A 21,496-nucleotide genomic window follows, 5' to 3' on the forward strand; every position below is an offset into this window, starting at 1 on the left:
AATAATACAATCTAGTGTGATGCCTCTGACCAAGTCGCTTAACCCACAGCTGCTCTACAGAAGCAGTTTACTGATGCACCAGGTACGAGGTAGGTGACTATTAGTTCCTTTATGCTGTTTCCACTGCAGAGACAGCATCATTTCTATATGTTTTCTTTAAATAAAAAGCTTCCAGTTGACACTTTTAAAAAAACTCTGGTTTAAGCGTTTTACCGAGGTAAATCTCTCCAAATACAACAAATACTAATGCTAATGTTTGACAGTGTTTGCTAGCAAACTAAATGTCAACCTCACATAACTGCATGCTAATCACTTTTGTCTTGGATCCCTCTTGCATGTGTGTGGTGTCACAAAGAAGTTGTGTTAACACAGAAACTGGTACAATCCATAGACCAACGGACAGGTAATCATTTGCCTAACAAATGACTGGATTGAAACACACACAAATAAATTGACTATTGTTCTCTTTGCTATGCACAAGGAGTCATTTCATCCAGATGTTTTGCCTGTGCAAAAGCTATGATTAGGCCTATCCATATTACATGATTTGTCAATTTGTTATGTATCATAATAGTAGCAGTTTGTTGCAAAGGCTAAATGAAACTTCACCATTATGCTTCCATTCAATTCCCTGATTGTAATTTATTTCAGTGCCGAGACTGAACAATGTTTGCACATCACTTTGATGAAAGTGTACAAAGCCAAAGAGCAAATATTATTAAGCTAAATATGTATTACCTTTCTATGCTGATGTTGTAATGTAAAAAACAAGCATGCTGCTTTACCACACTATGTGCTGCATGCTCAAGAAATTGTAAAATGTATCATCTTCTGACCTTTCACATTAGTGTGATTAAAAAAAAAAAATAAGATTGAAATCCAGAGAGCATTGGGCTTCTTGTGAATTGGTTTCCTCTGGGACGGCCTGTACTGACTATTGAGTAACCTACGAGCGTTATCACTTGGAGAGTGCACATGAATAGATGAGCTAGAAGAAAAAGTTTAACTCTGGCTTTATTAACCAGAAAGATGAAGAGAGAAATGATCTGGGGTGATCAAACAGCTAATCTTAATTTCACCGCTGGCAAGAGCAGAGCTCGTTAAGAAGTGTGCACCTGTTTGTCTTTCTCTCCGCCTCTCTCTCCCTTGCCAAACCTCTTCTCCATATTGTGTTTCAATTTGTTCTGCCTTTAGTTGAAAAATGGAACATATTCGACGCCATCTCTTTACAATTATTCGCAAGTTTGCCTCATTAGGAAGCATCTTCAAAAGGAAGGGACAGGCACGGTTTGAATATTGCACGGCACATTATTCCTCCTCCCTGCGTTTCCTCAACCTGAAAACAAACTGTTCACTACATCTGTGCTACTGTTATTCCTCTTTCACCATCACTGGATGTTAAAATGACATTAATATCTATGACAGTCATGTTCTTTGCATAGTAAAGCAGAGTATTCCCTTAAGGGCACAGATGCATGTGTTTACTTCCTCTTCCACAGGATTTCAGCTTTAGCTTTTTTTAGTTCCTTATTTGATAGAGATGGTAAGGTGAGGGGGAGAGATAGGACTACATGCAACAAAGGGCCATTGGGACTTACTGCCAGGTGAGCTAACACCAGACAGCTGCTTAAACATGTAGTGTTTGTATAGTTTGCTCGCTTGATAATCTATTGCTCCAATTTTGATAATTTGAAAGTTACGTTTGAGGTGTAGGAGAGATCAATCTCTGAGATCTGATACAAATAATTCTTCCCCAAAAGAAGAAACTACATTACTGAGATTTTAATTTGTAATGCCATTGTCAGTTCTGTTTATTACAGTGTTGCTATGTTAATAGGGCAACACATTTTTCTTCCTAATATTCATTCCAATGCCGATATTCTTTTCAAACTGAAAGTCTTTTTGTCATGAGTACTTTCTTAGGAGACAATATTATTTTGTCATGACAATTTTTTTTTTTTTGGGGGGGTTCAAGGCAATTTGTTGAAATTTTTCTAAGCTTTCACATCACCAAACAAGGCATCAACCAATGACATTTGTCAGAACAGACACATTCAAAATGTACAATATAATGTACAACAACACAGAGGCTCCATAGTCCGAACCGAAATGTAAATGTCATCGTCCTTTCAACCTTGACAAAGGCAGTGCATACCAAATCCATTTATTTCATTTTGTTTTGTTGTATATAGACTCAGACAGACTGCCAAACGCTGTTCTGGGTCTGCCTCCGTAAATCTATGAGAACATTTTATTAAAAAACTGTTTTAACGTACAGCAGTGCCATCAATTGATAAAATATGTCAGAGGATACGGCGAAGGACACATATTCTTAATGGCTTGTTGTAGTCTAAGGATTTTCACTAATTAACATGAAGTGTCCTTGGTTTAAGGTGACATGCTTGGCACTTGTGAATTAATGATCAATATATCATGGTTATATTCATTGTGATACCTTGGTATGATGAGCATAAACAGACAAAGAGGACTAGGCTGTGTTCATCCAGAGTTGATGAAGACATATCATGTAGACCCCTATCGCTTCCTGTCACAAAGAGGATGCTGCTCATTGTTCCTGCTTCCTTCCCTAGAGGAGGGTGCTTGTCTTCTGGGTGATTATACAGAAGCCTCAAAACGAACATGGTAATTACTAATGTTGTTAAAATGCACCTGGCAAGCATAAACCATGTTTAACATTGTTTTTATGACTTGACACACGACACACAACAAATGTGAATCGATGGAAGCCATAGCTCATCATGTCCATGTGGCTAAATATCAGAAAGCACTACTGAAACAGTCAAAGTAGCCCTCACATTGTGAAGCATCTAAGCATCTAAATTATTTCTCTGCATTTAACCCATCCCGGAGGAGCAGTGGGCTGCAATGAAGCGCCCGGGGAGCAACTTGGGGTTAGGTGTCTCGCTCAAGGACACCTCGGCATGTTGCCGGTAGAGGGGTTTGAACCACCAACCTTGTGGTTACGGGACAAGCGCTCTACCTCATGTGCCACAGCCGCCCCAATGGTGATGAAGGGAATCCCTCCTTAGCTGTTGAATTTATTCAGTGATAATTAACTAGGTTTTTACTGGAGCAAAGTGGCGCCGGGGGACAGGGTGTTAACAGATAACAATTCATACTGTATAGGATCCCCGTCTTAGGCAGTCAGAAGATCCCCAGAATAACAACTCAAAAAATTAATCAAACACTGCAGCTGAGATTCCAAGATAGATGCTACAAATTGTATTCATTATTTTTTTTTTGCTTACTCTGATGAAGTATGCATTTGCTAGAGGCTAGTATCGCTCAACACTCGATAACAGACATTATATCATGCTGAATATTAATAGATATGGACATAATAGAAAATTCTATGAATGGAATTGATTGATTTCGAAGGAAATGTGACCGACTTGACATGGCCTTATTCTGAGCTTCGGAAACGCTGTTTTACATGTTCTTTTCATTTCATCTGCAGCATTTTGAATCCACTCTTACCGCCCTGTGAGTAACAGAGAGTCCAAAGAAAGTCAGAACCAATTGACCCGAACGAGCACTCCTAGTTTGATAATGATGTACTATGCTTGTGAAACATACATATATGGAGTAAGGAACACTACCTCCCTCCACTCCCTCTTTAGCATAACACTGAGCAATGGTTTTAGTCCGCTACGACCAAGGCTGCAGTCACATCTGCTGGTCTGGTGTGTCATACTTTCAAAATCTAAATTAACAAGCACAAATTCCAAGTTCCAAACAACCCTAAACATTGGTATCATAATCAGCTTGTGATTAAAGATTATTGCCGTTTTTTTAAGTCAATAATCATGTTTTACCATCTTGCTGCCCTAAAAAGGATAAGCGGTTACGGATGATGCATGGATGGATGTTTTACCATCATATCAAAAATGCAAATCGCATCGCAAATCGTCTCTGACATATTTGAAAGGACCTCTTTTTAAACTACGTTGCACCGAACAATCAACAAGGCTATTTCATGGCAATAACTTGCTGTGTTCTGCAGGTTGTCAGCATGATGAAGCTGCATCCTGTGTTCAACATGTCTTCTTCTAAGACTGGCATTCACTACACAGAATTAAATCCACTCAGTGCTATCCTGTATGTGTGTCTGTGTGTCTGTGTGTATGTGTGTGTGTGTGTGTGTGTGTGTGTGTGTGTGTGTGTGTGTGTGTGTGTTGTTTCCTCCCTATACTTTAGCTGACAAAGAGGGATGCCTTGAAGATTTTTTTTGCCTGTCCAAAAACAAAGAGAGGGAAGACAGAGAGCACAAAACCCATTTTCCCCATTTTCTCTGGGCAATTACACAGATAACACTTGGAAAATTGGTTTTTTTTGCCTTGAAATGCAGGCAGAACTGGTGTTAAAACAGAGCAAAGAGATTGTGAGAAATGGCTTGTTGTTGCCATTCATTCTGTGCATGATTTGCAAGTTCTGTGTGTGACTGCTGAACACTCAGAACAGCGCACATGGAACACTCTGCTCCGCCTATCATGTTTAATAGAACATGTGTTCATGCATTAGTCAAGAGTCTTTCTTCACTTGCACACATTTTGGTCTGGTGCTTATGGCACTACAGTGTCTGAGCTGTGTATGATATTTTGGCAGAGGGATGGTCACAACACTACAGAGCAAAGTTTGAATGCCCAATTAGACGAGGGAATTGAGGATAAAGACATCATCTCCCCGCTAAAGTCCTCTGAAGCAAGATTCAAAACTATCATCCCCTGCAGGCAAGAGTTGTTCAGATAAAGAAAAGAACCCATGAAAATTAACAACTTTCTCCACTGTGGCTCACAGATTAATAACACAGATGGAGAGTTACTCCCCAGCCGTGTACACTGTGTTGATTGGGCACTGAAAAGGCAAAACGGCCTTCTGTTTCATTCGCGAGACATATCATTCAATAGGGTGTCTGTACCATTGAATATGCAAATGAGGCTATTATCGCTGCATCCCTTCGTGGCGGACAGCTGAGGGATCTTGCCGGCGCATGCTTGGTTGGTGGTGTTTTATAAGGAGGACGTAGAATTGTCTGTTAATCACTCAAGCTGAGTGAGGGAATGCTAATACACTGCTTGTCCTAATAATGGGAAAACAGATTATGTTTACATCTTGTAAACTATACTGATGGCTGGGGGTGTATCTCTTCAGCGTGGGGGTGTTGTTATAAAGCACTTGTGCTTAGAAAGGACATAGTTCAACATGTTTGCAGACGGGGATGATGTGGAACGCCGCAGTGATAGTTCAGTGGGGTTGTATGAGATACTTAAGGATCAAAGCAATGTACTGATGTGGATGGGGCAGCAGCAAAATGTACTATAGACACCTAAAGAAAAATCTGTTTAATGTATGCTAGATTTAGAATATTTTCACCACTTTATATGCCGTCAGACAGCCCTTTGTGACGGGGAACTGAAGTTGTAATCTATGCTCTCTCCAAAGCCACATTACTTCTGTGTTTTAAGAGGTTTAGTTTGGATTCACTTAAGACACACATAGCACAAACTAACAAAGAAATCAAGGCAGCAGTAGACCAGCAACTCCTGTGTTCTGGTAGTTAAAATTACTGTTTGTTGTCCTGTTGTCACTGGAGTCCTGTGGCTTTGAAGAGAGCGTAGATAATGGCTTCAGTCCCCTGTTGGAAAGGGCTTCCTGACGGCATGTTAAAGCAGTGAAGCTATTCAAAATATAGCATGAATTTAAACTGCTACTCATTTTTTTTAACGTCTAAAATACATTTTGTTGCTGCCCCAGTCTTAAGCAGCACATTAGTTGGCTCCCCTCCTGAAAATCCTGTCTGTTTTTCCAAACTGGTGGTGTGCCAGCCTGACTATGGATTGAAGTACCTCATACAACAACACTTCAAATATAAGAAAAACCCTCCTCATTACGGACATCAATTGCTATATTTTATTTTTCTGAAGGAGATCACCAGAGTAGATATGCAGCAAAGTGTGCATGGATGCACTGAAGACTAGTTTTATCTATTAATCACACAATGTGTAACAAATACATATTATTATATTGCACTGCAGCTCGATTTATCCAAAAACCTTGAAAGGAAGCATTCATTATATCTAGTAATTACTGATTCCTCTATTGACAAAAAAGTCTTGTGAAATGAGCACACAAATAATGTGATGATTATAATGATTATAATATATTCCTCCACCAAAGCATATGTGACAAAAATAGAATCTGCCATGATATATTTATATTTATATTTAACAATGACATTAATGAGACCAGGCTGCTAATTACATGTCTTGCTGAACCACTGTATCTAATTTTACACTCTTCATTCCCTGTGTCTCCGGCTTATGAAAGCTTGTTCTGTGTTCAGTACCCTTGTCTGTAACCCAGCGTAAGGACACTGGCATAGTGCCACTCCTCTATAAACCACCCACCCCCCTCCTTATGATTATCTTTTTTAATTGCACTATGCATACCCCAAAGGACAAAACTGAAAAAAAGTCTGTCAAGAAATCGTGTCTTCCCCCAAAAAAAAGCTTGGGGCCCCTTTTGATCTTTTGACTCTTCACATCCTTCAGTGGCCCCAGGGGCTCACCCTTACTTCTAATGTTTCTTACACAAAAACCCGCAGTAGCCTCAAGAGGCTATTCTGGAACATGACAGAACAAAAAAAATCTAAGTGAATCATGCAGAGCTAATCTTAACATTACTACGGACAGACACGTCCAGGTTGTCCAAGATCCACATCCTAGGCTCTTTTTTCTAAGTATCTCCCTTTCACTTTCTTTTTGACTTTCTGCTTGTATTCTATTGCTGTCACTCTTCCGCTCCACAGGCAGCCACTCTCAAGCATCCAAATAACACATCAGAAAACTGTACTGCTGAAGGTCTGAAGCTAACAATTATCTGAGCTTCCAGTCCCAGCCTCCGGGCAGACAAGAGGTACCTATTCACATCCGAGTGCCTCGAAACCATGGCTATTATTTCAAGATGATTCATGAGGGGGGGGAGTCAAAGAAGTAAAGGTGTCTCCATCAAAAGATAGTCATCATGCTGCGGCTAAAAGTCAAGCGTACCCAATGTGACGGTGAAAGCAGGTGAAAGCAAAAAAGAGCACAGAGGGATAAAGTGATAAGCTGTTATTGTTTCTGGTGTGATTCTTTTATTTTCACCTTGGTCCGCATTGTTGGATTAGGTCATATCCGTACACCAATTGGTAAAGGATATTGCTCTTATATTGCCCTGTTCCTGTAAAGCCAACCATCTGCTACAAGAAGGGGGGTGTGGGGGGGTGTAGGCTAGCAGAGAAGGAGAAGTTTTATTTCACTCCCTGTCCATTCTTGTTTGGCAAGCATATTTACTCTTGGCAGAATCAGCACTATTTATCCTCGGCCCTTGCACTGAAATGTCTAATGTTTTAGAAAGAAAAAAAAATGCAAGAAACAAACCAAAAAAAAGTGCTTGCGTTCTAGCCAGCACATGCAAAGCCATTGTTGTGTGGCACCACTACCAAAAGAAGAAATTCCTCAAAGACTAAGAAATGGATGGCTGAAAAGTGTACCTATTCTCAAAGTGACAGTGGGCCTGACTTTTGAGCTGGCATTACTTTGTGGCCTCTTTCCAACAACACTTAAGGGACAGTACAAAGGATGACACAGGCATAGTTATATTCTGTCAGTGGTAATGTTTTCTGTGAATAATGAATCACGTTACCTTTGAGGTCCAGGTTGCGTGCTCCATTGGAGTGCTGCGTAACGGTGCGCGAGTCGATCTTGAGTGTATGCACGTTGTTTGCGTCCCGGGACACCACCACGTTGTGCCACTGGTTGTCATTGAGTGGCTTGTCTGAGTTGCCCTTCATCAGCGACGGCCCGTTGCCAAGATCAAAGACGTAGTGGACGTATCTGTGAAGAAAGAAATCAGAGTATGTCAGTGTGTGTTTGTGTGGTCATTGGGGTTGGTCCATCGTTTAAATTTGCCTATTGTCCAATCGTGGTTAATCGACATATCAGAGAGGCTAAAAGATCAGCAGGGTTAAACAGTGACAGGGCTTTGGAATAATAGAACCTAGATAGAAGCTTTTTGCAAGCAATATGGTTTAAGTTATGTATATAAACATCATTAAAAAAGTGTGAACAATTAATGTATTATCTTATCTTTAATATCCCAATCCAAATCGTATCTATAACTAGGGCTGCACCGAAAAGTTTGAAGCTGTGATGCTTTATTCATAGCGTTGCCATTTTAATTATTATTATCATTACTAATAACTTATAGAAACTGTCTTTCCCTCTGTGTTTTTATCTAAAAAAAGAAACTGCTTCAATCCATATTCGCTGGCATTTAGCCTTTGAAGAACACATGCCTGTACCAGCGTGGCACGCACCTGTATTAACGGGGCGGTCTAGCAGCAATCTAACAGCACCATAAATGGAGTGCAGAGAAAAACATATTTAGATTGGAGATATGGGGTATTACATCCATTGAAAAGAGACAACAAACTGGTTTGTAATTAAATATTTAAAATTCCCTCTTCACTTTTGCTGATTGATCTGGGCTCAGCAGGCGGACATGCCACTCCAAAAAAACCATTTCTGGATGCAGAGTAGAGCGCAGATTCTAGAGATTATCTTTATAATATCTTAGTTCTGACAGCATGGTAGCATGGGTTCTATTGATTCAATATTGGTGTCAGAAAATCATTCTTTTATCATCCCTTCAATATTCTACTACAACATCATCGTAATTACAAATCAATTGCAATAATTCTTTTGAAGGATGGTATTCTAAATAATTTCACAAAATGGGGACCATCAACAGCACCAGTTTGAATACAAACTGTACATTTTTTCTCATTCTGTGTTTTCTTTCAACACCACTCAACCTCTATGTAAGAATATAATGTTTAAATTAATATAATTACCAGTGTATGTGGCTGCATATAAGGCCCTGGGTTTACCATTTGTTTACTCATTGGTTTGGAATATAGAAACCAGTTTTTCTCTAAAAGCCTCTGTTTGCCCAAAGGCAGATGAGGTGGCACAGTTCCCCCCTTCACACACATATGGCTGTCTTTTGTTTTTTGGGTTAAGGCTATTGTAGCGGTTTCATTCAAGGTATGTGTTGTCTTTTTTTCTACCTCTATTCCAGTCCCTTTATGAAGCCTCTTGTCTTTGTGAGGCAGGGACAGCTCAGGCTTTTGTTTTGTAACAGTGCTGACTATAGAGCACAAGAGGAAGAGGGATAAACAAGCAAAAGCCTCCTTTAGATACTTTAATTATGAACAGCTTTTAGGGTGATACAATTCACGATTTGAACCAGTTTATTTGGGGTTTGAGCTAGCTTCTAGCTTCCAGATTTTCCTAATACTTGGCCTGTCAGAGAAAAGCATTGCGCTCACAATCCTGCATTAACAGTTATCAGTTAATGGATTGGAAAATAACTACCCAAGAAAAACAGACTTACTTTCTGTCTCCCAGTACAATCTACAGCTTCCTGCTGAGCTTTTAAGACAGCTGATTACAATTACTTGCATTAAAGTCAAGTTTATTCATCCAACCCTGATTCATAGCAACATTAAATCACTAACTGATCCGTGTTAACTGTGAACACACATTGTGTTGCCTAGAACACACATTTAAAATGAAGAACAGTTCAGGATTCTTTTTCTTGATTGTGTGGTGATAAATTGATGATTCAACAGGTTCTGCACTTTCGCATGGTGATCCACTGTGTTAGAATTAACAGGAAATGGGCTGGATCAAGGGACGATGCTTGACTTTCTAGGACGCATAGCTTGGCTTTCATCTGTCAATGGCAGATTAGAGAAGAAGTAAAAGCCAATCAAGAAAGAAACCATAAAGTTGCTGAATCCATCATAATTTCGCAACGGTTAGTTTAAAACTCATTGGTTTATGCAATGAGCAGTTCTTTCACTCGTAAGTAATTAAGTACACATAATTGTACCTTTGTGTTTTTCCTTTATTTCTTTTTTCCATAATAAAATGTTTATGGTTATGATATGTCTTGTAGTTGGCTAGCTTGGTTCCATGTTTTAAACAATGGATATCTAAAAGTGAACATCTCTTTTGTGTAGGCTAACAGTGTTTAGGAAAAAGAAGAAACATTCAATGCTACTCTTCTTAAGTGATATCACATGGGACTCACCCTTTCACCAGTTCCACGACAATGAAGTCACTCCCGTCTCCAGAGTTGAAGAGCATCAGGCCATCAGGCGTGGTGGTTTTAAACTGAAAGAAGAGGTGCATGGAGGCGTAAGCCTGCAAAGTGGCCAACGCTAAGTAGCTGCCTTTCGTTCGAAACGTCACTGGATCTGCAATGATGTGGCGCATGCCAAAGCGGGCATTCAGTTCGCAGTAGGAGATGTCGCCATTCTTGCACTGGTCTAGGTAGGGCAGCCCGTTGAAGGTCAGGCCTTGGAGATGGCCAATGAAGTTTGAGGGCACCACAGATATGAAGCGCCGCTCGGTCATTATACCCGTCTCGATGTTGTGGAACTCGAGACGTGTGTGGGCACCAGTCATCTGGCCTGAAATGGTGAAGGACAGGAAAACAAAAACACAACTCTGAACAAATTTGGGAACACATTCATTGCAATGTTCTCTTTTAAGCAGCATAAGGTATCCTGGGAAAATGTTACGGATTATGTCACATTTCAAGACTGTGAAAGTATCATAACTTGCACTGTATGTCTGAGATAAATACTTGATGCCAGAAATCTAAATTTGTAAAAATGGCGTAAACAAAGCAGCCTTAGACGAATCAAAATGCAATCACGCCCCAAGATTTTGACGTTTTAGGATTGGCGCGGATCTTTGAAGGTCTCCTGGTAGCAATGTCTGATAAATTTCATGCTCATTTTGCATGCACAACAATAAGGAGGAGTACATTGTTTTGTACTTAATAACGTGCAGACTTGTATGGGCTAACTCCATGTAACTGACCATGACCTAATAATCCTCACAGCTGGTGCACAGATGTTTCAGCTCCTGAGTTATGATTGCCTAATTTAATGATGATTTTAAATGTTTGTAAAGTGTCTTTGAGAACTTTGAAAAGCGCTCTATAAATAAAATGTATTATTTTTATTTTTATTATTATTATTATTATTATTATTATTATTATTATTATTATTATAACCATTATTAGGGGACACATTTCATGTTTTTAAGCACCATATATTTAAGTTAGAGATTCATATATGCTGTGGAAATGCATGTCAAGCTTAAAACATTCATGTAAATATTAAAATGCATCAGGCACTGTAAAACAATGCATTGGGATTGTTTACTTGGCACATCTTGTATATGCTTATTATATGTTAAATTGATTTTAGCTGCTTGCTAAAACAGTGTGTGTACAGTCTATGGTTTAATTGTATAGGTTCCTTAAAGTTGAACCAATTTGTCTAACCTGCTGTGAAGCAAATTACATATGCATAGAGTTGCAGAAAATCTCTCTACATGCCACCATTTACATTGTGTTTACTGTGAGATGTGGAGTAATGAGCTTGGCGAGCTGCCGATTAAAAGCCTGGCCAGCAATGCAAGGACTCCCTGGGCGCTTCCTCTGTCCTCCCCCATGAACAGGTTTGTGAACCAGTGAGAACTTCACTGGGTCATTCCTTGCTTCTGGCCTTAGCATGCCCGCTCTCTTCCCTTCATCTAGCTTGTACCTTTTTCTCACCTCATCTTTTGCCCTGCCATCCGTTCGCCCGAGGCAACAGTACTGCGAGTCCCCTTGACTCCACCTCGTCTCTTGACCTTTCATCCTTCTCTTGCTATTTTCTCAGAAGTTGGCAGAACCTCAGTGCTTTGGACACTCATCGGTATATACTTGAAAAAAACATCTCCCCCTTTCATTTTTCTCGTTCAAGTTCAAATTACAAAAACTTAATCCTCTCAACTGTATGCATTTGATGGGGATGCAACTATCCATATTCAGCCTTTTAAATGAGACAGTTATCTCAGAAATATTTGCTAATAGTTTTTTTTTTAGTTTTTTAGCTGTGCTACCACTTTCCCTAAATACGAGTTTAATAATAAATTAACAAACCATATGCCACCTCCAGGTCTGACTCACTATCATTATAATTAGATATCTTCTGCACTCAAATTAGTCTTTTTAATGACAAATGGAAAAACAGTTGACTTCCTGTGGGTGGATGTGTTATTGTGGAGTAATGCACGTGGATCTGTGACTGCTTTCTAACACTCACTGAGGTCTGATTCACCGCCTCTCACCGTAAATTAATCCCTCTATGTAGCAAACACAACTTACCTTCCACTGTGACGTTATCCACAGACAGCTGCAGGTTCTTGCCTCTTCGCACCACCTTCACCGTGTGCCACTCATTGTCGTTCAGCTTCTGCCCCGCGAACAGCGTCTCAGGTCCTTTGCCTGTGGTAGGTGTGGGGGGGGGAAATCCAATCACAAACAGCACAGCTGGAAAGCTGCACGTACCTACTCATGCACCCACACACACACACCCACACACACACACACACAGAGTACCCACACAGTAGGTGACAGTGCTGGTGGAGAAAACCTGCGTGTTTGCGAAACACATTCACACTATGGATCCTCCCTGTACACTGGGAAATGAAAGGAATCAAATATCCGGCCTGACAGACTAAAGTCGAATGTCTTCTCAAACGCTCACGGTGTTGCTGCAGAATGTCATCAAAGGCAGTGGGACAAATAGGACGTCACGATTTGAGGAAGTAGGAAGATTAGAACAGACAGCCAATGGCGGCTGGAGATGCAGCGCTACAAACATCATATGACATTTTGTTTCACGTGTCTCAGTTAGCACGTAGAGGACTCTCCTAATGGGTGACGCCAGACGCTCTTTTCCCCTCTCGCTGTTGTTTTGACTTCCCACTGAAGGGGACAGTTTGATGCAATGGCATATGGGTTGGCAGAAGTGTTTATCAGAGCCATATTTACATAATCGTCTTTTCAAAGTGGGGAATGGGCTATTTATATCCTGCCAATGACGGAGCCTTACTACATCAACATTAGAACAAATTGTCAATGTGAGGTAGTGACAGCGGGGGAGATTTTGATTAAAACAGCCGCCATGAATCCCTCATTTGATGAACCATGAAGGGGTCGGCGTGATTCATGGCTCAAGTCAAAGTGGTGACCGGTGCTGGTTTATAGCGACGTCAAAGTCTGTTTAAGTGCTCAATAATTGACATATATGAAAGGCATGGGATGTGACTACTAAAAGGAAAATTGTCTCCTTACATGGCTGCAGGAGCTTAAATGAAGGCCTGCCAGTTGTGGGCGTGCACGGTGTCATGGCACCGAGGTGAAGGTAATCAGTGATGAGGGGGAAGAAGGAGGATTCCGTAAGCAACAACATAATGAGGGGAGACTTTCACCTCATTGGCAGCAGGGCGGACTGAAATAGCAGAAAGCCAGAGGAGACTAGTCACTTCAATTAAGCCCACCTCTGTACTTTAAGGCAGCTCTGGAGCCAAGCAAGGGCCAATGTGGCTGGTGAATGAAGAAATGCGACATAAAAGACAATGGTTTTCTAACACTATTGGCAATGGTGATTTGTTTATACAGATCAAATTTTAGAAATGCCACTCTACTTCCAGGGACAGTGGCTCTTTTCTGACTGGTTGGGTGGCTAGAGCCTGAGTGTATTATACAAGGGGCTCGACTGGATGATATAGTGCAGCCTGGCAAAATATGATTGCCCCCTTCCCAGTTGTGTGTGAAATGATGTAGTCTACATGAAAAAAAAAAAAAAAATGCCATCAATTGATGGCAAGAACACACGCATGGCCCGCTGGAGAATTGTTTTCCCATTTACTCTTGTTACTTTTTTTATTACATTGTTTTTTTCATGGGCTTTTCTGTCTTCAGCCACATGAAATTGGAGAGAGAGACTTTTGATCACACCATGTGTGAAGTAAACAGAGGGGAAAAAAAGGCTGCTATATTGCTGCAGAGAGTGCAATGGGTGGATGGAAGTTGCCAGCAGAGAAGCTGGTACAAAGATGGATCGGAGAATAGAGGGGGTAAAAATGAAAACGGATGAAGATGAAAAAGATCCCAAGAAAAGAACGAACGGAGAAACAAAGTGCACCAGGGCAGCAGCAGCGACGGCTGGCTGATGTAAGATGGTTAAAAGTTAGAAGAGTCTAGTGCAGCACAAATGAACGGGAATGGCTAGCCTTTAGAATAGGGCCGTTGTAATATTTATTAAGCCAAGGGACCGGTTGGGCTGTAGGGGTAAAGTGCAACACCCAGTAACAAGACCAAGAAAGCAGAGGGAGTTTTAGGATGCCAGTCGACTGTCACACACTCGTCTCCATGGTTGGGTTGAGAGGGTCAAAGGTTGTAGAACGGCTTGATGAGAAAACAAGTATGACGTACAGAATTCCAGATCGTAATGCCACCGGTGTTACACCAGGACAATGATAACCTTAAAACCACATATTGGTGATGCACCTGGTGTTGGCTTGATGTGGTGTATTGCTGTTTAACTACCCAGGTAGCACTGAAAACAGGACAGCTGAGAGCTGGCAGCCCATGAGCTGCCGAGCCTTTAATGGCACTGGCAGAGAGAAGTACTTGATGCTAGAACAACAAAGAGGGGCTCAGGGCTCATTAATAAACGAGCTAGCCATTATTAAAATGCAATAATTCTTATGCCGTCTCACTTTGTCTTGGAGATCGGCAGGGCAAAGGGCTATGATCACACAACCAGGAGCCTCTCTCTTCATCTCTTTTGTTCCCATGGCCTCTCAGTGCATCACTTTTTCCTAGCACTTTCTAAATGTGCCACATGGGAGCTGAAGAGGTGTTGGGGAGATGTCTCTTCTGGTGTAAAAATAGCCAGGGTTGTGGGTTATTTTCATTGACTGTGTCAGCACACCGTAAATGAGAGGTGTGATGTTTGCGGGCTGTTGCATTATTACAAGCAGTCACGCATCACCCGTCGCTGTGTTCTGTCTGTAAACAAACTTGATTAATGCAATCGGATCAATGGAATACGAGCCGCCAGCCAGTGGCTGTAGGTTGCTGCAGGTTGCTGCCATCAGTCTCTATTCAGGCTGTGCGGTTGCAGCAATGAGCACTCAAATGCAGTTATATGATCATTACGTCGAAACCCTAATCAAAACAACTTCAGAGAGGAAAGCAGCTCATCCGTCAACGATGACAGCATTCCAATCCTGCCAATCAGGAAGTGAGAGGTGAAGATTGTCTCTCTGACTGTGAAGAAGTGGCAGAGAGAACATGATATCTCTAAGACCACTGATGGAAAAGTGTGCTCTCTCAGAAGCCTGGGGTGCTTGAAATAGAGATGGCATCTGACAAACTCAATATGTTGACAAGTAAAAACACTACTATGAGGCGAGTTTCATTTTGTTTATGCTGCATTCTGCATGAAACTAGGTCATCCCAGTCCGACTCCGGCCTCACAGCAAGCCCAGCAAGCTCTGCCGACATGGTTGTTAAGCCAACGAGCGCGCCGCAGTCTGATGCTGGCCAGAGGGCTTGAAGCTGGCCAAAGAGCAGCGATCACCGCTAAGGCCAACGTTGTGGCCAGAACAACAGCGCCGCAGCATTAATAGAGCCACGGGCAGTTCCTGGTAGGTCCGCTGTGAGTTCAGCAGTAGCTGACAACAGAAGCGGCCATGAGTCATGCGGTCATACATGGGGTGGGAGCCAATGTCAGGATCGCTCCAGCATATGTAAATAGACTGGTTGAGATTTGAGGGGTCATGGGTAACAGCAGGCCATGTTATCAAGTCAACGCTCACTAAGAGGGATTGAATGTGATGTCTGAGCTAACGAGGCAGTTTAAATCCAATCCACTCAGTCACTCTAGTGCCCAGACTGAGCTGCAGTGTTGGACTAGAGTACAGGACTCCAGACCCCTTTTTGAAGGTCCCTACTTCGTCTCAGAATCAAGCACATTTTACTTCCTTTTTTTGCCTCAGTCTCAGACAAAGAGGGTTTTTATTTCTAGACAACTGCAGAGATATCAATAAACTGCCTGTGCATTGTCTGATTTATCTGTTTACATCATTACTGTGATTGCTCATAGAAAACAAAAGAGCATTCCCACGCATAAGATTCAGATAAAATTGATTATTTCATCAAGGTGAATAAAGAGGGATCTTTGTTTGTTTTCTGTGGGTGGTTTTAAGGGAATGTGGATATTTAACATCAATTTGAGGAGTGCCTAAAGTTTGCATGTTCCACATATTATCTGGTGTTTCATGCAGTGTTCAACTTGCCCTGATATGATCTTGGTCTTGACTTGGTCTAAACCCCTAAAAGGCTTGGTCTTGTCTCGGTGTCAATACATTCTGGTCTTGTTAATGACTTTGTCTCGGTCTAGGTAGTCTTGACTACAACACTGTTGATAAAAGCACACTGTATGTTAAGATGCCATGGTTCGTTACATTGATGTTCATTAAAGCATCACTGTAGCGGTAGAAAGTCTCCCATCGGCCATCAAAGAACTAAAGAAACGAAACACTGAACAGAATAATCTTTATCATAGAACAATGACATGCCAGAGTAAACTCAGCGGGGGAACCAAAGCTACTATGTGAGTCGAGTTCCATAACAGTAGATCCCCCTCAACTACAGCATCATATCCTCTCTGACAAAGTTCGACAGATCCTGCCATCTTCAAGTATCGTATACAGAAACGAATGTCAGATCAAGCTCTATGATTCCCTGGAAGAGAACATTATTATGTGTAGCTATTACTCGTGACTTTTGAGTTTCCGCAAAGCCACACACACATTCATGTATCCACACTCGCAAGCGCACAATAGAGAAAAGAAAAATATAACAGTGGACTGCAGTCCAATTAAAATGGCTCCACACCAGAGTGTTTCATTCTCGGCTCAGCAGCCCCACTCTGAGGAAAGAGGGAGGACGCTAATACTGAGTGTTAGAGGAGAGGGCACGGGAGGAGACTGAGGAGAGACAGCTTTAAACGGAGGGATGAGGGTGGATACCAGCTGATTGAAATGGATTTTTGCATGCAGAACTGCAGAGGAGGATAAAAATCCAACCAGAGAGACCAAATGATGACCAGGGGGAATTGTAATGCCTGGCTTCTTTGTGAATTCGTATGGAAAAAAAGATGTCTCTATAAAATTCCCGCTTAGCAAGACGGACAGATGTTTTAATCAAAGTGGGAGTATGTGCATATGCCGTATGAGTTTAAGACTTATTTATGTTAATAATTTGCATTTTACTACCAGGTGATAGACCTCAGGCAGCCCCCCGTTGTGCAGCCATCTGGGGGAGGGCATTGTATGTGAACACACTGAACTGTACACACTCACACAGATGTATGCACATAATGGTACAGGTGCATTGAATATATGTAAAGAAGATATTTGTTCACCCTAGTAGCTGATGCGTGAGAACTTTCCTGAAATAAAAATAATTTAGTTGTCAAAAATATCTTTGTAAATACAGTATGAGTATTATACGTAAACAGGCAAAAATCTAACAAAATCAAAACACTCTTTGGCTTTAAATATAAGCTCATCGATATACAATGTTAACGTAACATTCATTTCATGATGCTTTTTCCGACTACGTGATTCTGTACCATACATGAAATTGCAAAGCAAAATTAATTGAAAAAATGATGTGTGATGTCAAAAAAGAAGCATGTATGGACCAAACACAAACAGTAAGTTATTGTCCCCCAAAAATAAGGTATAACAGTATTACATTAGGGCAAACATATGGCACCATCACCTGAAAGCCACTTCCTACTCTGCCTAAAGCACAGAATCACTCTGAAATTTTCAACAAAACACAGAAGCCAGCAGATGAAAAATGCTCTTCCTTCCAGTTATCACAAACCTACAAAAGCCCTGAGAGGCAAGTGTGAACAAAATACCATAACAGTCTCTTTTTAATTTGTGAAAAAAGGTAGAAAAAAAAGTTTTGCCACATTTTTTTTCTAAGTATAATTTTTTATTCTATGATAACAAGTGAAAAAAAAAGATGTCTTTTTTGTGGCGAGAAATGTATTTAAATCTGTGCTAACCTGCTGTTAGGGGAAAAAGCAAATGCTTTTATTGCTATTTAGAACATGGGGTATCACTGCCTCTTGTGGCTAAAAAGTATTAAAACAATTAAAACTGAAAGATTTAAAACAATTAGCCTTACAAAAGACAAGAACATACTTTGACCAGGCAAAACTTTTTCTTACCCCACCTATTTTCAAAGACGAAGAAAAGTAACTTAAAACAATGAACCTGGCAAAACTTGTTTCACCCATTATTAGGTCATAAAGAGAGAGACATCACCCAAACTCAGAAAATGGAACACCAGATATTTATTTTTCTCACTTGCCTTCTCAGGGCTTCAGTACTAACCCATTTTTCAGTTATTTCCTGTGATTGCTTTCAAAGACCGTATCCAGCTTATTATCCACGGGAAATTATGTGTATAAATTTGAAAAACAAACACTAGCTGATGTTAAAGATGGATTTTATGTAACAAAGTAACATGAGCTACAAAGTGGGGAGGTGGTAGGCGTTTCTTAGGTGTACTGTAGGTACTATAGGCTATGAACTGAGACTACATGGCTTTCTTGCCTCCAACATTTGTGGGAGTTCTGTGTGTGTGTGTGTGTGTGTGTGTGTGTGTGAGAGGGAGGGAATGTGTGAGAGTTTGCTCTTCCGTTCAACCTTGCAGAGTAGAGCAGAACATGCTGTGCACAATAGAAGCATCTACCACACACAAACATGCTGCCCTGCTCTCCTGCCGTGCAAACAGACCAGTGCTCCTAATTGGACCATTGGGGGTCTAAGTGTGTGTGTGTGTGTGTGTGTGTGTGTGTGTGTGTGTGTGTGTGTGTGTGTGTGTGTGTGTGTGTGTGTGTGTGTGTGTGTGTGTGTTTGTTTATGTGTGTAAGTGAGACAGCCAAAATCTGAAGAGAGAAATGCAGCGTCAGCACGGCTGTTTTCCCGGCCATGAGACAGAGAGGCACGGGAACACCACGAGATAGCTTGATGACACGTGTGTGTGTGTGTGTGTGTGTGTGTGTGTGTGTGGGGGGGGGGCAGGTGATCTTGAGGACAATATCTTCACAACTGTGTTTTTTTTTATACCTGAATTACACATAACAATTGTTTACGAGAGCATATTGAATGTTGAGGACATGTTCTTTATATTTACATGCTCCTTATCTGGGTTTTTTAGAGCGTGAGTGTACGTGGTGTGCAAGCGTGTGCTGCAGTTTATGTGCCAACCCCCATGCTCCCCCTCTCCTCTGCCATCTGTGCTCCTGGCATGGCTCCTTAGTGGCAGTAATGAAGAGGAACGCCCCCCTCCCACACACACTTACACCCTTCCTGCCGTCTCCTTCTCTGTCTCTCAAGCAATCCTTTTCTTTTCTTCCTGAACGGCATCTCCTCTGAATCCGCTTGACTTGCTATCAATTTTTCTTTTAACAGAACCTCACAATGTGTTGTCTCTTATGTTCAAACAGCTGAATGCTCTCCTCCCACCCAAATGAACAAATCCTATAAATACTATACATCTTATTGCTGCACTGAAGGAACCCCTGATATGGTGTGAAACACACACCGATAACCTGCCCCGAGATTTCACATATTCACGTTTAGCGCGTCTCTATTGCCTTGAATGTGTTCTTTTGTGGCGTTACATTAATCGCTACAATAATGAGCCTTTCTGCATTGTATTCAGTTATATTTTGAATTGTAACCTGCTGCATGATTTCTTTTGTTTTCCTTGACATAAATGAAGACATTTCCAACATAAATTGGTGAATAAAAGTTCAAAAGAATGTATGTAATGAAGTGTTTGATTCTAAAATAAACTGGAAGAGAAACCCCAGTCCCCCTAATTAATGTGTATCAAACATTATGTATTTAAGCATTAGCTACCAAATTTGGCCTACATCAAAAACACACTTGCGATCCCACTCCAAGAACCCACACAGACATTATCAAACACAACCTTAATCCTACAGCTTTCCACCCACAATGCATACACCTCTATCCTGTGATGTAACCAGAAATAAATAGGTGAGTAAACTATGACATCCAGCTGGCGATCGCCACGAGGAACACATCCACAAACAGTGTAAAACTGCACAAATAAAAAAAAAACTTTATATTCTAATATTCCATGAAAAGTCTGCATTTTGGGTTTGATGTTTAGACTCTTTTTGAGATTGCTTTGACTTAGTTGTCTGTTTTAGAAAGGAATTAATTCATGAAAATGCCTTCATAATAATAATAACAAGACTTCCGCCTGCCTTCAACTGCAGGAGAACTAATGTACAGCTAGAAATGTGGACAGCTTGTCCACTTGTCATAAGCGCATCTACTCGCCCAGTCTCCTCTGAAAACAAACACACCCTCACACTCCATCACACCCTTGTTTATGCTCTGGACCGTTTGGAGGGCTGTAGTTCAGGAGAATTTTTGGACGCCACGCCTCGCCAAACCCCAGGTCCGATGCCCTTTCCCTCATCCATGCCTCCAACGAGCTCTCCCTTGTGCCAGCTCGGCCTGGAGCAGATGGGCCGGTTCAGCATGGCCTCACACCATCCGACACAGTGGCATGTCAAACAGGCGGTCGCAGGCTTGGGCATGCCAGGCACAGCCACACTGTAACGGCATATGGGACTAGTGTGTGCTGGGATCATGTTGGATAGGCAGACGCTGTGGGATGCATGGCCTGATTTGACCACAAATCAAAATAAATAGATACAAACGGCAAAGTATATATGTGGATGTCTGTAAGTACACACACACACAAGCCAAGGACTATTTACCAGACTGTAGTCAAGGCCTCAGACTTGCATGCTGCAGGCACCATTGCACACAGTCAGATGTACAGACACACACACACACACACACACACACACACACACACACACACACACACACACACACACACACACACACACACACACACACACACACACACACACACACACACACACACACACACACACACACACATTGCTCTCTACCCAGGTGACAACAGTCCTAGCTGCAGACATGCACCATGCACTCACACACTTCCCATCAGACACACTCACAATCCACTTTCCATCAGAGAGCAATAAATGAGGGACACACACACACAATCCTACACTACACTCACCGGACCGCACACGCACACACACACACACACACACACACACACACACACACACACACACACACACACACACACACACACACACACACACACGCCCCCCCGTATGTCCTCTGCAGACGGTGATGACGGCCTGTGTTTGGGAGGTTAATGGCTCTTTGCTCCTCACAACCTTCACACTTGATTACTCCAGCCGACTGGTGTCTGGACGGCGGGGGCCTCAACTCATGCACACCCAAAGCCCTTTCTGCCACCACTCTCATACGCTAATCACGTTCATTAGAGATGTTAATGCAAGATGGAGGACGGCGGGTGCAATGCGGTTTGCGTCGTATCT

The 21,496-nt window shown here is 41.6% G+C and overlaps 1 protein-coding gene across 1 annotated transcript in view; it reads right to left on the bottom strand.

The window, feature by feature from the left end:
• The window catches only part of nrxn2b (neurexin 2b), a 570,846-nt gene that overhangs the window by 299,781 nt on the left and 249,569 nt on the right, over positions 1–21,496 (bottom strand). The window contains 3 exon segments of the mRNA XM_054600957.1: positions 7,708–7,898; positions 10,162–10,543; positions 12,295–12,414. Coding sequence (XP_054456932.1) covers positions 7,708–7,898; positions 10,162–10,543; positions 12,295–12,414 — 693 coding nt within the window.

This window comes from Anoplopoma fimbria, chromosome 7, assembly GCF_027596085.1.
Source record: "Anoplopoma fimbria isolate UVic2021 breed Golden Eagle Sablefish chromosome 7, Afim_UVic_2022, whole genome shotgun sequence".
Classification (NCBI taxonomy): Eukaryota; Metazoa; Chordata; class Actinopteri; order Perciformes; family Anoplopomatidae; genus Anoplopoma; species Anoplopoma fimbria.